The 20,002-nt window shown below is 34.0% G+C and overlaps 1 protein-coding gene across 3 annotated transcripts in view; it reads left to right on the top strand.

The window, feature by feature from the left end:
* The window catches only part of SMCHD1 (structural maintenance of chromosomes flexible hinge domain containing 1), a 214,730-nt gene that overhangs the window by 70,739 nt on the left and 123,989 nt on the right, over positions 1–20,002 (top strand). For all 3 annotated transcript variants that reach the window (XM_041746908.1, XM_041746916.1, XM_041746923.1), the window contains 9 exons: positions 371–519; positions 1,636–1,724; positions 2,308–2,426; positions 5,394–5,561; positions 9,118–9,243; positions 11,163–11,242; positions 11,470–11,627; positions 13,057–13,172; positions 14,172–14,236. In XM_041746908.1, the coding sequence (XP_041602842.1) occupies positions 371–519; positions 1,636–1,724; positions 2,308–2,426; positions 5,394–5,561; positions 9,118–9,243; positions 11,163–11,242; positions 11,470–11,627; positions 13,057–13,172; positions 14,172–14,236 (1,070 nt within the window). The remainder of the gene's footprint in view (positions 1–370; positions 520–1,635; positions 1,725–2,307; positions 2,427–5,393; positions 5,562–9,117; positions 9,244–11,162; positions 11,243–11,469; positions 11,628–13,056; positions 13,173–14,171; positions 14,237–20,002) is intronic.

Genomic DNA, 20,002 nt, shown 5'->3' with positions numbered 1-20,002 from the left:
TTAGGTTTTTTGTCTTTTGGGTTAAGTTTATTCCTAAGTATTTTATTCTTTTTGGCACAGTTGAAAATGGTGCTTTTAAAATTTCTCTTTCTATACATTGTTATTAGCAAATAGAAATACTACCAGTTTCTGGGAAAATATCCTGCCACTTCCCTGAATTCGTTTATTACTTCTACTGGTTTTTCGGTGGAGTCTTTAGAAAGGAAGGAACTTCTAATCTTATTAATAAACCACCACCATTTATGGTCATAAAGGGAGGTGGGGAGGATGAGTTATAATTTAACTTTGATTCCTCAGTAAGACAAGTGGCAGTAGGAGGACCTTAGGCTAAGCTTTATATTTTTCTTAGATAATATAATTTTTCTTTTAGGTTAATTGGACTCCTGAGATTAACAAAGAACACTTGCTACAAGGTCTGCTTCCTGATGTACAAGTACCAACATCTGTGAAAGATATGCGTTATTGCCAGGTTTCATTCCAAGATGATCATGTGTCTTTGGAAAGTGCATTTACAGTAAGGTTTGTGGGAATATTATATTTTGAGGTATTTCAAAATTCATATAAGAAAAATGCTTTTATCCAAAGCATACTAGTGAAAGTTGTTTTTAATGTAGAAAATAATTGTAATTTTTATGAAATATGTGGTAGGTTGTCTTTGGAATAAAACTTCACTGGAGATAGTGATTAATTCATCAATCTTTCATCTCTTTGGTTAAATTCAGTCCTGTATTTTACTCTTTTATATACTCTGTGCTTAATTGGCTCTCTGGTATTTGTAAAATCTAGAACTGTCAATAAAGGAAAACCACTCTAGTGCAAGCAGCAGTGAAAACGCCTGTAAAATGACAGATGTGAAAAATATAAAAGGTAACAGTATGACCAGTCAATATGTTGTTCACAAGGAAAAATTCTTTCATTTCCTAGTGATGATTTTTAAACCTGAGTCCAGATAGACCTAGTATTACTAAAAGAAAAAGAGAAGACTTATGCAAATATATATAAAAAAAACCTTTCACCCAGACCTGTCAATTCCTTGCTCACCTCTTCCAGTAAGCTCATTCACTGAATTCTTCCATCCATTTTCATAATATTTCCAGGCTCCATATTTGAGATTTTTTTTCTTAAGAGAGCATGTGTATAAGACGGGAGGGACAGAGTGAGAGGGAGAGAGAGAATCCCAAGCAGACTCCACACCCAGCACAGAGCCCAATGTGGGGCTTGATCTCACAATCCCGAGATCATTACCCAAGCCGAAGTTAAGAGTTGGTCACTCAACCAACGAGCCATCCACGCGCCTCTGAGATAAAATTTTTAGATATAGTACTCTCTACCCGCAGCCTGATCTCTTGATGATGAGTTATTCTTACCGACCTGCCTTTTCTTTCTCAGTTCCCTTTTCATAATTCCTTTTAATCTCGCATAGATGTTATGATTTATCACTTCTTTGCAAGCTGTCTTTTCTCTATTTCTGTTTGGGTTAATAGTGATCTATAAATTGAGATATTTGGAGGAGTGTTGTATTTAAGTTTTAGAAACCAAGTGTTAAATATATATATGTTACTCTTTAGCATATTGAAACTAATTTTTCTCTATAGTCAGTGGCATAACTAATTTTAACTTGTTAACTAATTTCAGACCACTTCCTGATGAACCTAAACATCTAAAATGTGAATTAAAAGGAGGAAAAACAGTACAGATGGGCCAAGAGCTTCAAGGAGAAATAGGTTAGTATGGTCTGCTTTTTTTCTTTAAAATACTTATGTAATATGTGGTTATATTTATGTTTTGGCATACACGATCTGAAAGGAAAACCTTAGTTTTATATATATATTTATTGGTTCAAATCCATTGTTGGAAAAGATTGCTGTATTTTCATGGTCTTTGCCTAGGCTGACATAACTATGAAATCAGTTTGGCAAAAATAGTTTCATGGGAAAATGCTGGCTTTTGTTAGAAATAATAATAGTTAATATTAAAAGTGCAAAGTAAATATATCAGTGGAGTCCTAGATTTTTCTTATATCTAGAATATTACATAATACTAAGTTATTTTCTTCAAATATTGATGGTGAAGAATCTGATTAACACCATATTAAACATAAATATAAATATACTTAAGTAGATTCTTGGCTTTATTTTTTGGTGGTTATTATAAAAGAAACAGGTATGATTACTTTTTATAAAATACATAAGAGAACAATGTTAGTGGTTTTCTAAGCATAATTTTCAGTATATAAATGTATTTATAGACATTTATATCTTTTATTAAAAGATAAAAGTTTGATTTTAAACTTTTCTTTTTATATAGTTGTAATAGTTACAGATCAGTATGGAAATCAGATTCAAGCATTTTCACCAAGTTCTTTATCTGCCTTGGGAATTGCTGGGATTGGACTTGATAGCTCTCATTTGAAAACTACCTTTCAGGTATGGCTGCTTTTCATAGCAGTTGGCTTAGACCATTGGTTTACAATTAACAAAATTTGGGGAAAAACTAAAATAAAAGAAGTTTGATTTTGGTGTTTACAATGCAAAATCATAAAAGGCATTAAAAAAGATTTTGTAATGACAAACTTTAAACTCAAGAAATAGAATAGCAGAAGTAATTCTGTGTTCCTATCACTCAGCCTCAATAATCATCACTTTCCCCGTTACCATATCATTTTGAAGCAAATTCCACACATGATATCATTTTATCTCTAAATATTTTCATGTGTATATAGAGGTAGTTTTTCATGATTAGTAAAATTTCTTAGTGCTTACGTCCTGCATTAAATAGGAGGCTGGGGAAAAAACTAATTGGGCAAATTTGCAACTGTGGAGTTGAGATTAGCTTGAAAAATAAGAATGAAAGTGGAATTATTTCTTTAAAACATGCAAGCAAACATGATGTATTCTGTTTGGAGAGATCGAAGACAAATTTTTTTGGGCAAAAAAAAAAGATGTCTTTTGAGTTGGGCCTTTAAGGAACCTGCCAGGCCAGAGAAGATGAGAGAGGAGGAAGGAATTCTAAGGCCAAATAAAGTTGAATCCATTCAGAGCATTTAATGCTTTTTTAAAACTCTTTATTCCTTTTAGAGCCTCCATTACATTTTTAACTTGACAAAATAATCACAAGAGTAGCCTCTTTGTTGCCCTTCCTTACTAGAGTTTCTTTTTTCACTAATCTGTTCGACACAACTCACTGTATCTTAGCAGTGCTGAAGAACTTTTCATGATATTTTGTCTACTTTACAAAGGTAAAGTTTAGTGTCCGACTTTCAGGTTCTTCTATTATTTATCTTCATCCCATGTATATCTGAAATCAGAAGATAACTATGTTTCTGCTGTTATACATGAACAATCTCTATACATAGACACCCAACCTTGCATTCAGTAATTTCTCCTAAATTGTAAACTGCCTTCGTATATCTTCAATCTTCCCCATCTGTTCGATTCCCATCAGGATGTAAACATGCTGTCATATCTCACATCTTAAAAAACAAATTGCCACCCTCCTTTCCCCCTCATACTGACCAAAACGTCCTTTGGCCCTAATGCTTTGTCCATCTATTGCTCTATTTCTCTTCTTTCTATAGTATAACTCCTTAGAAGGGTTGTATGTATTTTGTTTTCACATTTTTTTCTGTCATTGTGAATTTCCCATTCTCATTTTATGCCACCTATCAAGATCTGTCAGCATTTAATGCTGTAAATATAGACTTTCATCTCCCCAGTATGGCCTAAAATATCTAAGGTATTACACTGAAGCATAAGCTCACACCTTTCTCCTCCCATAGCTCATTATTCTTTAGTCAAGGTGACTTACTTTCTTCGGGTTGTCATTTTACAACTGGTATATACTATCTTGACTCCCTTTCAGTCTCTGCAGAAGAAATGGAGCCTTCTGTTTTAAAACTAGTTTTTAAAAAATAGGGGTTTAGATGGGGGGGGGAGTAAGTAGTTTTAAGATGTCACCATTTCTTCAAATTATTTCCGCATTTACATAAAATGTACTGCTATTCTAAAGTACATTCCTTTGATAATTTCAGAATTAGACCTTAAAGAGTGCCTTTCACAATTTTATACTTAATTCTATTTGGACTCATCTACAATTTGTAAATGCATATACAAATTTCATCTTCAAGATTTTCCAGAAGTAAAGGGGATCCTTGGGTGGCTCCGTGGTTTAGCACCTGCCTTTGGCCCAGGGCATGATCCTGGAATCCTGGGATCGAGTTCCACATCGGACTTCTTGCATGGAGCCTGCTTCTCCCTCTGCCTGTGTCTCTACCTGTCTCTCTCTCTCTCTGTGTCTCTCATGAATAAGTAAATAAAATCTTTAAAAAAAAAAAAAAGATTGGAAGTAAAACTGAAATAACCTCGAAGAGGACTTAAACAAGAAATCATATCTTTAAAAAAAAAAAAAAGAAATCATATCTTTGAAAGGGCTTTTGGTGTTTCAGTAATAAATGTGGAATTCTAGGTTAGACTTTACATATTTTCAGCTTTCAGTATGTTTTATTAATGAATATTTGTTTTCCAAATACTGAAAAGTTCTGTGCTCATTGGGATTTGGGTAGAAATTAATTTTAATTATTTTTGCCATCTCTTTGTACAGAAAATATTGTACAAACAGTTGTTTGAGAATAAAACATGAAATTTTAAATCTGATTTTTAAAAATCTGATGGAATGGATTTGTACTCAGAAATTTAAGATGACAAAGTTATTAATGGTCATTGTTAAAATATGAATGGTATAGTGCTCCTGCCGGAATTAGTTTTTATCATTCAATCACATTGCAGAAATTATAGGCTAGTTTCATTGATTCTCATTAACATGATGTGAACCACCGATTGAGCAGTAACAAATCAAAGCCCTTAGTTTCTTGGAGATCACTTTATAATGGGAAGAGCATACAGCAGGTAAGAAGTGAGTGATAAGAAAAATAAAATGGGGTAATGGAAACAGTGCCATTATGTGGGGTGGTCAGAGAAACCCTCTAATCATGGTATCCTGTATGAGAGATAAAAAGAGAGGTCATGCAGGTTGGTAAAGAATTTTGCAAATAGCAGGAAAGAACAACTGCAGAGGGTATTAAACCAGCATATGCTACTTGGGGAATAAAAAGACTATATAAATAAGAAGGACATTAGAAAAATATAAGGTGAAAGGACATAGCCAGAACCTTTTAGATCTCTCCCTCACAAAAAAGAAATTCAGTTTCACTTCTCAAGGAAATGAATTTCATAGTGTGCCAGTATTGGTATGTGACGAGGTATTTGTCATTGTTTTATGCAGAAATATATCTATATGCATATTGGTAAATTACAAAATTTTCTTTTTTTTCTTTTTTTATTTTTTTTAATTAAGCATAATATCCTGTCTTTTCTCAACCTACTTTTCTTCACTAGGAAAATACACAAAGTATAAGTGTAAAAGGCATCAAATTTATTCCAGGCCCTCCTGGAAATAAGGATCTTTGTTTTACTTGGCGTGAATTTTCTGACTTTATTCGAGTGCAGCTAATTTCTGGACCACCAGCAAAAGTTCTCCTTATAGACTGGCCAGAATTAAAGGAGGTAAGTAACTCTCTGCCTTGATTAAAAATTTATTATCACATGGCTTATTACTTTCAGATTGTCAGTGGATCAGCATAGATATATTTTATTGTCAAAGTAATAACATAGCAATAGTAATAATAACAAAGGACAAAATAATATTATTCTGAATACTTCATTAGTTAATTCATCACCTGTGTTCTCATTTGTTAAAAAATAGTGTAATACGGGGATCCCTGGGTGGCGCAGCGGTTTAGCACCTGCCTTTGGCCCAGGGCGCGATCCTGGAGACCCGGGATCGAATCCCACGTCGGGCTTCTGGTGCGTGGAGCCTGCTTCTCCCTCTGCCTGTGTCTCTGCCTCTCTCTCTCTCTGTGTAACTATCATAAATTAAAAAATAAAATAAAAATATTTTTAAAAAAATAGTGTAATACTTATGAATACTATGTAATGTGCAGAATTGTTGATCACTAGATTGCATACCTGAAACCAATGTAACACTGTATGATAATTTTACTAGAATTCTAAGTTTATTTTTTATTTTTCTTAAAGACTTTATTTATTTATTAATGAAAGACACAGAGGGAGAGAGGCAGAGACATAGGCAGCAAGAGAAGCAGGCTCCATGCAGGAAGCCTGATGTGGGACTCAATCCTGGGACTTCAGGATCATGCCCTGGGCCGAAGGCAGGCGCTCAACTGCTGAGCCACCCAGGGACCCCTGGAATTCTAATTTAAAAAAAAAATTTTTTTAAATATTGTAATTCACACCTTTAAAATTTTACTGCAGAAATTTATAAATCTGAAAGTGAAAATAACATAATGAACCCCTAGTTTAAACAGTTACTATTTTTTCCCAATTTTGTTTCATTATTCTGTCTTATTATCTTAAATGTTTGCTCTGGAGTTTGAGAAGTATGCCTTTCTATGCAGGTAGTTAAAACTTAAATACTGATTATGCAATTGTCTGTTAAATGTGTTGAATTTTTAACTAAATGTTTAGAATTCCGATTTTAAAAAGTTTAGATTTTGGTATTTGTTTTTGGTCCAACAGGGCCTTTACCTGTTGGTATGAAAGCTTACATTATTTTCTAAAGGGAAATGAGCTTATATCACCATGGTAATGAGTGAAATTATGCTATTAAAGGAGAAGATCATCTAAGAAAAGTTTACATTACCTGTGCCCTAGTTTGAGATTGCCCTTTTTGATTTGTGAGTTTAAAATAACAAGTGATGACGGTGAGCATTAAGAATTTTTTTCTGTGATATTGTGTCGACTGAAGAGTTTTACTGAAAAGCCAGTGCATTTATTTTTATCTAGGAGCATTTATACTAAATAAATTAATATGTTCTTTGTGCCTAGTAATGTCAATAAAGGATTTGTTTATTATATTATGAAATAATTTTTTACCTTTGAGGTGGAAAAATGTTGGCATGTCCATCTTTTAATATGATTTTGTATTGAGGAATGTCAAAAATAATGATAGCTTAACTCAAATTTCTTAAAAGATTAATTTGTAAAAAAAAATAAAAGAAAAAAGAAAAAATAATAAAATTTAAAAAAAGATTAATTTGTAGACTGTAGAAATCCAGAAATTTTTAAGACAAACCAATTTCTTGTTCTGTCACAGATATATATATGTAGATAAGGCTATAAAAGTAATCATTGAATATCTCGTCTTCCTAAAATTTCCTAATTAATTCTTGACCCACTTTCCCCCTAAGCAGGATCTGAAGTAGAAAAGGGGAACTGATTTGCCAACTAGCTGATAAATAGACAAAAATATACATAAATGTTATATATTTTTCTCATTTAACCCTAACATGATGTATTTTTATCATTCTTATTTTATAAATGAAGAAACTCAAATCCTGAAACATTAAATTCCATGCCAGTACTAAAAAGTGGCAGAGGGCAGATTTGTATTTATGAACATTCGATTTTGGATACTAGCTTTTTCCACTTTTTCCCAGATAACTTTATGACTAAAAGTGTGGGCTATAAGCTATTTTTAAAGAATATTCTTGGGCAGTCCCGGTGGCCCAGCAGTTTAGTGTCGCCTTCAGCCCAGGGCATGGTCCTGGAGACCTGGGATCGAATCCCACGTCAGGCGCCCTGCGCCTGTGGAGCCTGCTTCTCCCTCTGCCTTGTCTCTGCCTCTCTCTCTCTCTCTCTGTCTCTCATGAATAAATAAATAAAATCTTTAAAAAAAATAAAGAATATTCTTTAAAATTAGTCACTATTTGATGTGTAGACAATTAACATGATTATGAATAAAGTACCACAGGGCAGCCTGGGTGGCTCAGTGGTTTGGCACTTGCCTTCGGCCCAGGGCATGATCCTGGAGACCCGGGATCAAGTCCAGCATTGGGCTGTCTGCATGGAGCCTGCTTCTCCCTCTGCCTGTGTCTCTGCCTTTCTCTCTGGATCTCTCATGAATAAATAAATAAACTTAAAAAAAAAAAAAAAAAGGAAAAGTACCAGGATATGTTTGCATTTGGAAACTGTCATCAGTTTTTTTTTTTTAATTTGGGCTTTTAATAAACTTTGGCAGATGGAATATAGTCAAGCATTTTAACCAAACTAGTCTCAAGGGCATCTTTTTTTAAAAAAAATTAAGTTCTGCCCGAAACAGATTATTAATTTTTTTCCCACTTATAGCAACCTCCTAACGTGATTTGTTAACCAACAACCTCCCTGTGATTGGAGGAAATACAGGGATCATTATTGACAGGAGATGATAAATCAGCTTTACTTTATCACTAGTTTGTTCTCTCCCATCTTCTTTTCTTTTCTTTTTTTTTTTTTTTTAACTTTTAAAATCTGACATATTAGATTGGAACTTTATCAGGTTTCTCGCTGAACAATGTGTTTCCTTTCATATGTTCAGTATTACTAGGTCAACAGGCAAATTCCCAGCATTACACAAGCCTCACATAAAGGAGGTAAAAAACAGGAAGTATTTTAAACCAATAAGACTGTAGATTATCAGTGACTAGTCCTATTTAAGGAGCACTACAAAGCTGTGGTATTACTGCTTCATGTAGAATGGCAGAGTACTGACAATTGACAGAGGAGCTAAACTATAACAGCCAGTACTACATCTGAGAACCTAAAATAGGCTTTTATTTCCATTAAAGTCATTCTGATAAATAACTTAAGAATGTGTTAAAAGCCAGTAATGTTGGATGCCTGGGTGGCTAAGTGTTTGAGCTTCTGCCTTTGGCTCGGGTCCTGATCCCGGGTCCTGGGATTGTGTCCCACATCAGGCTTCCTGCAGGGAACCTGCATCTCCCTCTACCTCTCTGTGTCTCTCATGAGTGAGTAAATAAAATCTTAAAAAAAAAAAAAAGCCAGTAATGTCAAATGCTGTTTTTTCTTTATTATATTGATAATTTCTATAGGAAGATGATCACTTGTGACATATAATTTGACTTTCAAAAGTTCAATTGATGACAGAAGCCACTTGTGACTAGAACAGAGATAAAAGTTAATCATTTAACATGTGTACAAGTAGTAATTACATTGTTTGACACATATGTTTTAGTGCTTCTTAAAATACTTATATCTATTTTAGTCCATTCCAGTGATAAATGGAAGAGAATTACAGAATCCTCTCATTGTTCAGCTTTGTGATCAGTGGGATAATCCAGCACCTGTATCACAAGTTAAAATAAGTCTCATAAAAGCTAACAATTTAAAGGTAGGTTTAAATATCCTTTACATAATTTTCTTCTACTTAAAATTTTGAGTTTCATTGTTATGATAGTGTTATTAGATGTCATATTTTAAAAAATACAGCCTTATATAACCTTTATTATTATTGTTTAGTTTAAATCAAAGATTTTTGATAATTATTTTGAGGAAGTAAAGTTTTTATCTTGGAAGCAATGTAACAAGGGGCAACATTCTATAGTTATGATTGAGTGGCTATATTACATAATAATAATATTTGAATTTCAGAATAGGATAAATAGATAACACTGAGAAAGTGAGTAAGGCAAATAGAATGACCTGCAGTATGGGTTAAGGAACAAGTAATATTCAAAAACCTTACAAGCTGAGTCGTGTGAGTACCTGTCCTCTACATACTTACGGAGAGCTACCAGGGCCTGGTCATAGCTGGTACACTGATACCAAGTTGTATTTCTAGGGTATGGGGCAAGCATGAATATGGCCTTGTAACATTTGGGGGTAAACATAGTGCTTGATATCAAGAAGTCCAAGATTAGGTACCACCTATTTACATGAGCCATGGGGTAGCCAGTTGTTTAGGTTCTGGTGGGCACTTCACCTACTACAGAGTTGGAGGGCCCCCCATGAGGAAAAATAGGTGAAGCTGCCAGCTGCAAAGTTGTATTTTGACACAGACCCTCCTGTTGAAGAAAATTAATTTGTCCCAGTCAGGTTGTTACCCAGCAACATGGAAAGTTCCTGGGGTTATATTCAGCTGGGTTTAAGTATCCCTCTATAAACATTTTATAATTTTATTGGATGAAAACAGTTGATATTATGTAAATATTCAGTTCTCCATTAATTAGTTCAATAAGAATGCTAACAGAGATTTCCAGGACCTGACAAGTTGATCTTCTATATCATCTGGAAGATTAAAGTGCCAAGAATGGCTTGTGATCCACATGGACTTATTTTCATAGTAAAATTCTTAAAGACTGTTTAAAGAGACTATGATATTGCTTGCTATACAACCTAAAATAGAAGCCTTGCTTTAGAAAAATGAGTTGAGAGTGGATCAGAGAGTAAATGAGATGGGTACAAATACAGGATTTTATTCTGTCATTTTGATATTCCTTCTCATTTTTGTGTAACTATTGCCTTTTTTGTTTGCATGTACCATAATTACCTAATTTTTAGGTTCCATTAAGCAGAAATAGGAATTAGGGCTTAGGAAAGAGTCTGATACTCTGCTACAACAGTTTACAAATTCACTTTTATTCTTAATATTTACTTCTAGAAGAAAAACTGATTATTTTTTGCCACAAATAAGAATATTATTTTAGTTTCTAGAGAAGCATTTGTAGAAAGCTGAGAGATTCTTCTAACCAATGATTAGTACCATTGATTCTTAGTCATTTGAAAGTAAACTTTGGTCATCACTGAGAGAGTCGTAACTGCAACAGATACAAGAAGCACATCTGAGTAAACATAACAAGAAAGATGAAATAACAGTATATAGTATAACGTAGTATTATACTGTAATATAATAGTAGTATTACGATGCCTTGGCTTAAACATATATTTATGTTTATTTCACCTGTGCCATTCTCTTCAACCCCCAGTTTTGGAATATGCCTTCAGTGTTTATATAACCAAACGTCACTTGAAATATGAATGTTATTGAAACAGTGAACATTGAATTCTGCAACTTAATAACAGAAATACACTAAATTGTAGTTTAATCGGTAAAGATAAGTGATTATTGTCCTTTGGGTTATGTAATTATGTATCACGTTATTTCTACTAGTTCAGATTAGGACATTAAAGATTTTAAAAGTGTATGCAAATGTAACTTTTAAAATAGTAATGGAGTAAAGGAACATTGTAATAGAGGAAAATAATTTGATCTCTAGAATTTTCTAATTTACTGTTTTGTTTTGTTTTTAGCTCACGCCTTCAAATCAACAGCATAAAACAGATGAAAGGGGCAGGGCTAATTTGGGAGTGTTCAGTGTTTATGCCCCTAGGTAAGAACCAAAAATTTGATAGTTGTTAGTATTATAGAGATTGATGTTTCTTATTCCTTGTTAAAGTTAAGAGTAATAATTAGCCTTCTATTTAGTGGAAGGGGATGGAACTAAACAGGAATAAAGAGGTTTTTTAAATGAGTTAAACTTTGTGTAAATTGTCTCACAATTTTTAAGTTATAACTAATGTAATTTGAACCCTTTGTTTTTTTCCCCCTCCTTGTTAGAGGAGAACATATGATGCATGTTAGAGCCATCTATAACAAGAATATCATAGAAGGACCTATAATTAAGTTAATGATTCTTCCAGACCCTGAAAAACCTATTCGTCTCAATGTTAAATATGACAAAGATGCTTCCTTTCTAGCAGGGGGTATTTTCACTGGTGAGTAAGTGACAAATTTCAAATAAATTTGTAATGATAATTTGCTTTTTACATTAAAGGAATAAGTTATCTTCTATGTTAGGCATGATAAAAAAAAAAAAAACAAGCCTGTGATAGTCTTTTAAATGGCAAAGAAAGTACGTTTGTCTTAGTTTTGTTTTCTTTCATCTCTGTGTCCTATATTCATTCCCCTTAATGGTTAAGAATAAACTGAAAGTTTCTACATAAACTGAGAGCCTGTTGTAATTGAGTTTGTAATTGTTCATTCACTGGATTGTGAAGTTGTGCAAAAGTTCTGCCATTTAGCAGTGGCAAGAAATATGGGGGCTCTACTAAATAGGTTGTAATGTCATCTTCAACCAAATTAGAACTAGGATTGCTTAACTTAATTTGAAAATACATCACATCAGAATTTATGATTAAAGATGCTCTAGAACAAATTGGGCTCTTAGACCTCAATGGAAATTGTCGTATTCATCATTGGAACTGTCTAATGCAAGAGACTCTTAAGCAAATAATTTCAGTGGAGTGCGGCAGGTGCCAAGTCAATAGGAAATGGTATTTATTACCATTACCATTACCATTGAAGACCTCTGTTTTCTTGAATGGATAAATTCCTATACATAATTATAAAGAATAGAAACAAGCAGAGCAAAACATTTAGAATAAAAAATTAATCATTTTTAATAAGTTACATATATACAACCTTTATAGTCATAATTATGAATCTGTTTTGGGTGATAAGACCTATTTCCTGTGATCAAAAAAGTATATCTATCATATGGGTACCAAATGAATGATAAACATAAGGGGAATACTATATGTAATAATAGTTTAGCTACCCTATGCTATTAAAAATCATGAGAGAGGGACACCAAGGTGGCTCAGTTGTTGAGTGTCTGCCTTTGGTGTGATCCCGGAATCCCAGGATTGAGTCCCCTGTCAGGCTCCCTACATGGAGCCTGCTTCCCCTCCCTCTGCCTGTCTCTGTCTCTGTCTCTGTATCTCTCGTGAATAAATAAATAAAATCTTTAAAAAAAAAATCATGAAAGAAAATAAACACTATATTCCCAGAATATATAAAGCATAAGGATTTATGACCAGTTGCCTTAAACCTAGGTTTAATATGAGTATCCAGTCTAACCTTTGGTCTTGCCTAGTAGAATTTATAGCATTACAGACTGAAAATAAGACAATGGACTAGTAATAGCAAAGATGTATGTGTTTCATTTCTGGAGGAAACTTAGCACTAGAGAGAGTTGTCTGTTGTGATTAGTACATTTTTATAGACATGATTGGGGAATGCTGATTGTTTTCTTCAGAATTTCATTATTAATATTTAAACAAGTTATATACTTTAAGACATAGAGTTATTTAACCAAATCCATTAAATGGACTAGAAAATAATTTTTAATATTCATCATGACAGATTTTATGATTACTGTTATTTCTGAAGATGACAGTATCATTAAAAATATTAATCCAGCACGTATTTCCATGAAAATGTGGCAGCTGTCTAACAGTGGGAACCGACCACCAGCAAATGTGAGTTCTGGAAAGCATTATCAAAGTTTAAACTAGCTCTTACATTTAACTTAAAATTAAATGTACTTAAAATTAAATATACTAGAGAACTAGACATTAACCTGCGTCATCACTTGAGATTTTAAAAATATATCAGTATGTCTCAAAATTAAGTGTTGGTGCCTTTCGAAAAAAGCAGCCTACACTATGATATTTCTTAAACTTTTAAGCTATATTACACTTTAAAATTATCTGAAAGACAGTGGCATAGGGCAAAAAGCCATTGAATACCACTAAGAGATAATATTGACAATGAGATAGTAAAGAGATATGATTGATACACTTGCAGGATAGAGAAGGGGGGTGGAGTGATGAGAACAGTTTGAGGTCTAAAAGAGCACAGTCCAATAGAAATATAATACAAGTCCCACATGATATTTATATTTTTCTAGTAACAACATTAAAAATGTAAAAAGAAAAATAAATTTTAATTTAATTTTAACCTAACATCAAATTACTATTTCAGTGTATACTCAGTTTTTAAAATTTATTAATGAGATTTTACATCCGTATATGTTACTAATTCTTTGAAATTTCCTGTGTATTTTATGCTTGTACCCATCTCTTTTTGAACCAGATATGTTTCAGTTGCTCAGTAGCCACATGGAGCTATTGGCTACCATATTGGACACTGTGAACCTAAAATTGAAATTTAACAATGCCTTTCAGGATTTATGATTCATTTTAATTATGTGTTTAGGAAACTAGCTTCCTAGATTTATACTGTCCCATACTGTCACCACCATAGAGATCTATTTTGTGCCCTTTAATAATGGTATATCATCATGACTCATCCCATTATTAAATTTTAAAATGCATGTAAAGATATGTATGTATTTATAAATCCAGATGTGACCTGTATTTGCATTTGGGAAAGATAATATAAAGTTTCATCCTGAATATACTATATGTTAAATGTGATTTCTCCTTCTCCCACCTTCACCCCTACTTCCTTTCTAGGCAGAAACATTTAGTTGTAATAAAATAAAAGATAATGACAAGGAAGATGGCTGTTTCTACTTCAGGTATTTCTCAAATCATTTGATATTTTTGTGCATAATGTTTACAAAGTGATTTCAGCCTTGATGGTACTTGTCTGCTCAACTTGGGAAAAATAATTTATGATTGAAAAGAATATGTTTGTATCTCTTAATTTTTCTCAGGAAGTATTTTGAGAAAATGTGTATATTATTTGTAAGCTTTGTAAAATGGTTTGGGGAGAGACTTGTGATAGTTATATTAGCTTTCAAAACAAAGTCATCAAAAAAATAACATTGTCAGGGCACTTTATGTTATTATATAGGAGGTTTCTATAGTTCAAAGCTTAAATTTTATGAATTAAAACAGATTGAACTAGTTTTTTTATGGTTTAACTATATGACTTTGAATTTAATTCACTTGAATTTTTGTTTCTCTATTCTAGACTTCTACTTTGAAATAGGAAAATTGGTTTTGAATAGACTATGTCCAGGATTTCTTTCATTTATTTTTAAATGAGAAATGTTCTTTTAACTTTTAGACTAAGTTTTGTTTCTTCAAATATATTAGCCTCTTAAATCATGTAGAAAACAAAAAATGCAGTTATAAACATTGTTACAATAATACTGGCATTTATCATTGCCTGTGTATTTACCTTTATTGAGATCTTTGTTTCTCCATGTAGTTTCGAGTTATTGTCTGTTCTTTCATCTTACTCTGTAGTGTTTCCTTGAACATTTCTTACAGGCCAGGTCTAGAAGTAATGAACTTACTTAGCTTTTGTTTATCTGAGAATGTCTTAATTTTCCCCTCACTTTTTTTTTCTTTTCTTTTTTTTTTTAAGATTTTATTTATTCATGAGACAGAGAGAGATAGATAGAGAGGCAGAGATACAGGCAGAGGGAGAAGCAGGCTCCATGCAGGGAGCCTGATGTAGGACTCGATCCGGGGTCTCCAGGATCACGCCCTGGGCCAAAGGCGGTGCTAAACCTCTGAACCACCAAGGCTGCCCTCCCCTCACTTTTTCAAGGGCAGTTTTGCTGGATATAGGATTCTTGGCTGACAGTATATTTTTTTAAAGCACTTGGAATATTGGTCCATTGCCTTCTGGCCTCTAGACTTCCTGATGAGATATCTGATCAGTTTCTTGAGAATCCCTTGCGTGTAATGATTCACTTCTCTCTTAACTGCTCTCCATATTCTCTCATTGTCTTTGCCTTTTGAAGTACTCTCTCTCTTCCCCTGGTGAGAGGATACTTGCTGGTGTCCTAAAGGTCCCTCAGGTTTTGTTCACTTTTATTCAGTTCTTTTTCCTTTCTGTTCTGTAGACTGTGATATCCATTATCTTCAAATTTAGTAAGTCTTTCTTCTTCTACTCAGCTCTGCCTTTGAATACCTGTACTGAAATTTTCACTTCAATTACTGTATTTTTCAGCTCCAGAATTTGTTTTTGGTTTCTTGTCAGCTTTTCTGTTTATTGATATTTCCATTTTTTCCCTATACCACTTTGATTTTCTCCACATGTTGCTTCAGTTCTTTGAGCATCTTTACAATAGGTGTTTGTTGTGTTTTGTTGTTGTTAGAGAAAGAGACGGGAGAGTACAAGTTGAGGGTTAGGAGCAGAGGGAGAGGGAGAGAGAGTATTTGAAGAATGGCTGGAACTACCCAAGTCTAGTTTTTATTTATTTATTTTATTAAAGATTTTATTTATTTATTCATGAGAGACACATAGAGAGGGGGTGAGGCGCAGAGACACAGGCAGAGGGAGAAACAGGCTCCATGCAGGGAGCCCAACGTGGGACTTGATCCCAGGTCTCCAGGATCAGGCCCTGGGCTGAAGGCGGCACTAAACCACGGAGCCACCCGGGCTGCCCCCGAGTCTAGCTTTTAAAATAAAAACCTCAAGACCAAGAAATAGCAAAAGTATCCACCATTCATAGGAAAAAAACAAGTCAGCCAAAGCTGTTCCTGAAAACCCTGATGGCAAACATACTAGACAGGGACTTAAAAAACACCTATCTTAGCTCAGAGTTGTAGGATTGAGCCCCATGTTGGGCTCTGCGCTCACCCAGGAGTCTGCTTGAGATTCTTCATTTCCTTCCCCCTCTACATCTCCCCCTGCTTGCTCTTTCAATCAATTCAATCAATCGGTCAATCTTAAACAAAAATCTCTGCTGTGTAGGCAGATGGGCAAAATAGGGAAAGGATATTGAAAGGTGCAAACTTGCAATTATAAAATAAAACATTAGGATGCAGTCTGTAGCTTAGAGGATATATATAATTAATATGTATTTACATTAATATGTAAATACTTTGTACAGTGACTGATGGTAGTAAGTTTTATTGTGGTGGTAGTCACTTTTTTATATGTATAAATGTTGAGTCACTGTGTTGTACCCCTGAAACTAATATAATAGTGTATGCCGACTGTATTTCAATTTAAAAAACGAAATTTAAAAAGTGGTTAAAAAGGAAAGATATTAAAAATCATGTACACTGTCAGTTATACAAATAAAATATATTTCCATGTATTGGGTATATTTGAATACATGAAAATATTTGCAGTCTTAATGTGTGCCAGTCACTGTGTTTGGTGTTCTGCATATAATGTCAACTTTTTAACCTTTAAAAACAAATAGAAAATTCATAAACTTAAAAAGATATGCAGTTTTATGACTTCTCCCAAAGTGAATTTCTGTACAGCCACTACTGAAGCCAATTGCCAGGACCTGGGAAGCCCCACCTTGTGCCCCTCCCAATCATTACCTGCTTCCTTCCTGCTACACGTACACACACACTCACACACTAAACTCTCTCCTGAGTTGGTTTTCTTTGCATCCCCAAATTCTTCAGTTGTGCCCATTTTTAAACTTCATATGTACTATCTTTTTTTTTTTTTTTTTAATTTTTATTTATTTATGATAGTCACAGAGAGAGAGAGAGAGGCAGAGACACAGGCAGAGGGATAAGCAGGCTCCATGCACCGGGAGCCCGATGTGGGATTCGATCCTGGGTCTCCAGGATCGCGCCCTGGGCCAAAGGCAGGCGCCAAACCGCTGCGCCACCCAGGGATCCCTGTACTATCTTTTATATACAAGTTCTTTCACTCAGCATTATAACTTAATCTATTTCATGGCTTGTAGCTATAAATTCATTCATTTTCATTGCTGGATAATTGCTAGATCTTAGATTATGTGTATGTTTAACTTTATTAGCTGGTGCCAAGAAGTTTTTCAAAGTGTTTATGACAATTTATACTCCTACCAGCAGTTATGAAAGTTCCCATTCTACATTCTCCCCAACAGTTGGTTTTATCAGTCTTTCCTGTTTTGCTATTCTTATGGGTATGTAGTGATATTAAGTTTAGTTTTGTGTTTTTCTTTTCATAGTGTATTTATTGGCCATTTGAATAATCTTTTGTGAAGTGCCATTATGGCTTATCAATTTTTCTGTGGAGTTTTCTTTTTCATATTAATTTGTAGCAGTTCTCTATATATTCTGGGGATAAGCCTTTTGTTAGACATCTTTGCCTATTCCATTGCCTTGCTTTTGGACTGTATGATATCTTGAACAGAAGTCCTTATTTTTTTTTTTAATCTTTTATTATTCTTTATTTATTTACTTATGATAGTCACAGAGAGAGAGAGAGAGGCAGAAACATAGGCAGAGGGAGAAGCAGGCTCCATGCACCGGGAGCCCAACGTGGGATTCGATCTCGGGTCTCCAGGATCGCGCCCTGGGCCAAAGGCAGGCGCCAAACCGCTGCGCCACCCAGTGATCCCCCTTTTTTTTTTAATATAATCAAACTTGTTAATCTTCTCCTTTTTAGGTAGCCCGTTTAATGTCCTTAAGAAGTAATTTCCTTACATTTAAGCCTTGAAGCTATTCTGTATAATTGTGTTGAGGGTTCCTGAGACCACCCCAGGTTTGATGATTGATTTGGAGGACTCACAGAAGTCTATTTATAGTCAGACATCTATGATTTATTACAGTGAAAGGATACAAAGCAAAATCAGGAAAGGAAAAGATGCATTGGGCAATGTCCAAGGGAAAACATACACAAATTTTCAAGGGTCTTTCCCAGTGAAGTCACACAGGACTTGCTTAATTGCCCAACAAGTTATGATAACACGTTAAAAATGCTGCCAACCAAGGTAATTTTATCAGAGACTTAGCACTCAGAGTTTTTTAGGTGGCTTTTCGTATAAGGGTCCTCTGCCTGCACATATCAGAATTCAGATTCCCAGAAGGAAAGCAACAGTTTGGCATAAGCCATATTATTTGTAGAAACAGTTTAAGCTTTGTGAATCACTCTTAGCAGTTAATGGTGGGAACCTTTCTAAAATCTGAGTTCACAAATGCTAACCAAAGGCTAAGCTTGTGAGCAGGGCTTTGCATCTACTTTGTTAACTTTTTTTTTTTTTTTTAATTAAGTAATCTCTACACCCAGCGTGGGGCTCAAACCCATGACCCTGAGATCAGTAGTTGCGTACTCTTCTGTTGCAACCAAGCACTCCTAACTTTGTAAACTTTTTAAATTATAATTTGTACAGTAATACTTGGAATTAATATTTTTAATGAATGCTGTGAGTTATATTAAAAGTGGGCCATTTGTTTTTATGTATAAAACTATATAAACAGTTGTGGCTGCTTTATTTCTTGAGATCGATTTTTTGCAATGCCATCTTTAAATCCTATGTCCAAATGTGTGTTGTACATTTTACTCCATTTGATTTCTTTGTCTGTTTCTGTATATTTTGCCATACCTTCTTGATAAGTTTGGTATCTTATAAAACAAGTCTGCTAACCTTGTTCTTCATGCGTATCTTGACCCTTTATTTTCCATATAAATTTAGAATAAGATTATCAAATATTCAATAACACAGCTTTAATAACAATATCTATTGGATGACTTAGTTGATTAAGGATCTGCCTTCAGCTCAGGTCATGATCTCAGGGTCCTGAGATCTAGCCCTGTGATGGGCTCCCTGCTCAACTGGGAGTCTGCTTGTCCTTCTCCCTCTGTGCCTCCCTGCCACTTGTGCTCTCTCTTGTTCACGTTCTCTCCCTCTCAAAATAAATAAAATCCTTAAAAAAAAAAAATACTTGTTGGGATTTTTGTTTCAGTAAAAATTTGGGAAAATCTTACAATCTTACAGTATTCATATTCCTCTATTTAAATTTCTTTATTTTCTCTTACATCATTTCATAAAATTTTGAAACAAGGTGTCATACATTTTTCCTTAGGTTAATCTTTAATTAGTTGATATCTTTTCCAGTTTTATTGAGATATAATTGACATATAATATTGTATTAGTTTAAAGTGTACAACATAATGATTTGAGAGATATATATCCATCCATCCATCCAGATGTATTCCATAGTAGTCTGGTTACTATCCATCACCTTAATAGCAACAAAATTTTTTCTTATATTGGACACTTTTAAGATTTACTCTTTTAACTTTCAAATAAACACTATAGTATTGTTAACTCTATAGTTATCATGCTATACATTACTTCCTCAGGACTTATTCTCCTTTTAACTGAAACTTTCCATCTCCCAGTCCCTGTCTCTGACAATAATCAATCTCTTCTTTGTATCTACAAATTGGAGGTTTTTAGATTCTACATATGGGTGAAATAGAGTATTTGGGAGAAATAATAGAGTATTTGTAATTTTCTGTCTTATTTCACTCAGCATAATGCCTAGATAATTAATATTTTGGATGCTATTTTAAACAACACCCTTTAAGGGGTACTTGGGTGGCTCAGCAGTTGGGTGGCTGCCTTTGGCTCAGGTCGTGATCCCAG

This window comes from Vulpes lagopus, chromosome 1 (genome assembly GCF_018345385.1).
Source record: "Vulpes lagopus strain Blue_001 chromosome 1, ASM1834538v1, whole genome shotgun sequence".
In the NCBI taxonomy this organism is placed as follows: domain Eukaryota; kingdom Metazoa; phylum Chordata; class Mammalia; order Carnivora; family Canidae; genus Vulpes; species Vulpes lagopus.
The sequence above is the reverse complement of the archived record's forward strand: the minus strand, read 5'-3'. Positions and strand labels throughout refer to the sequence as shown.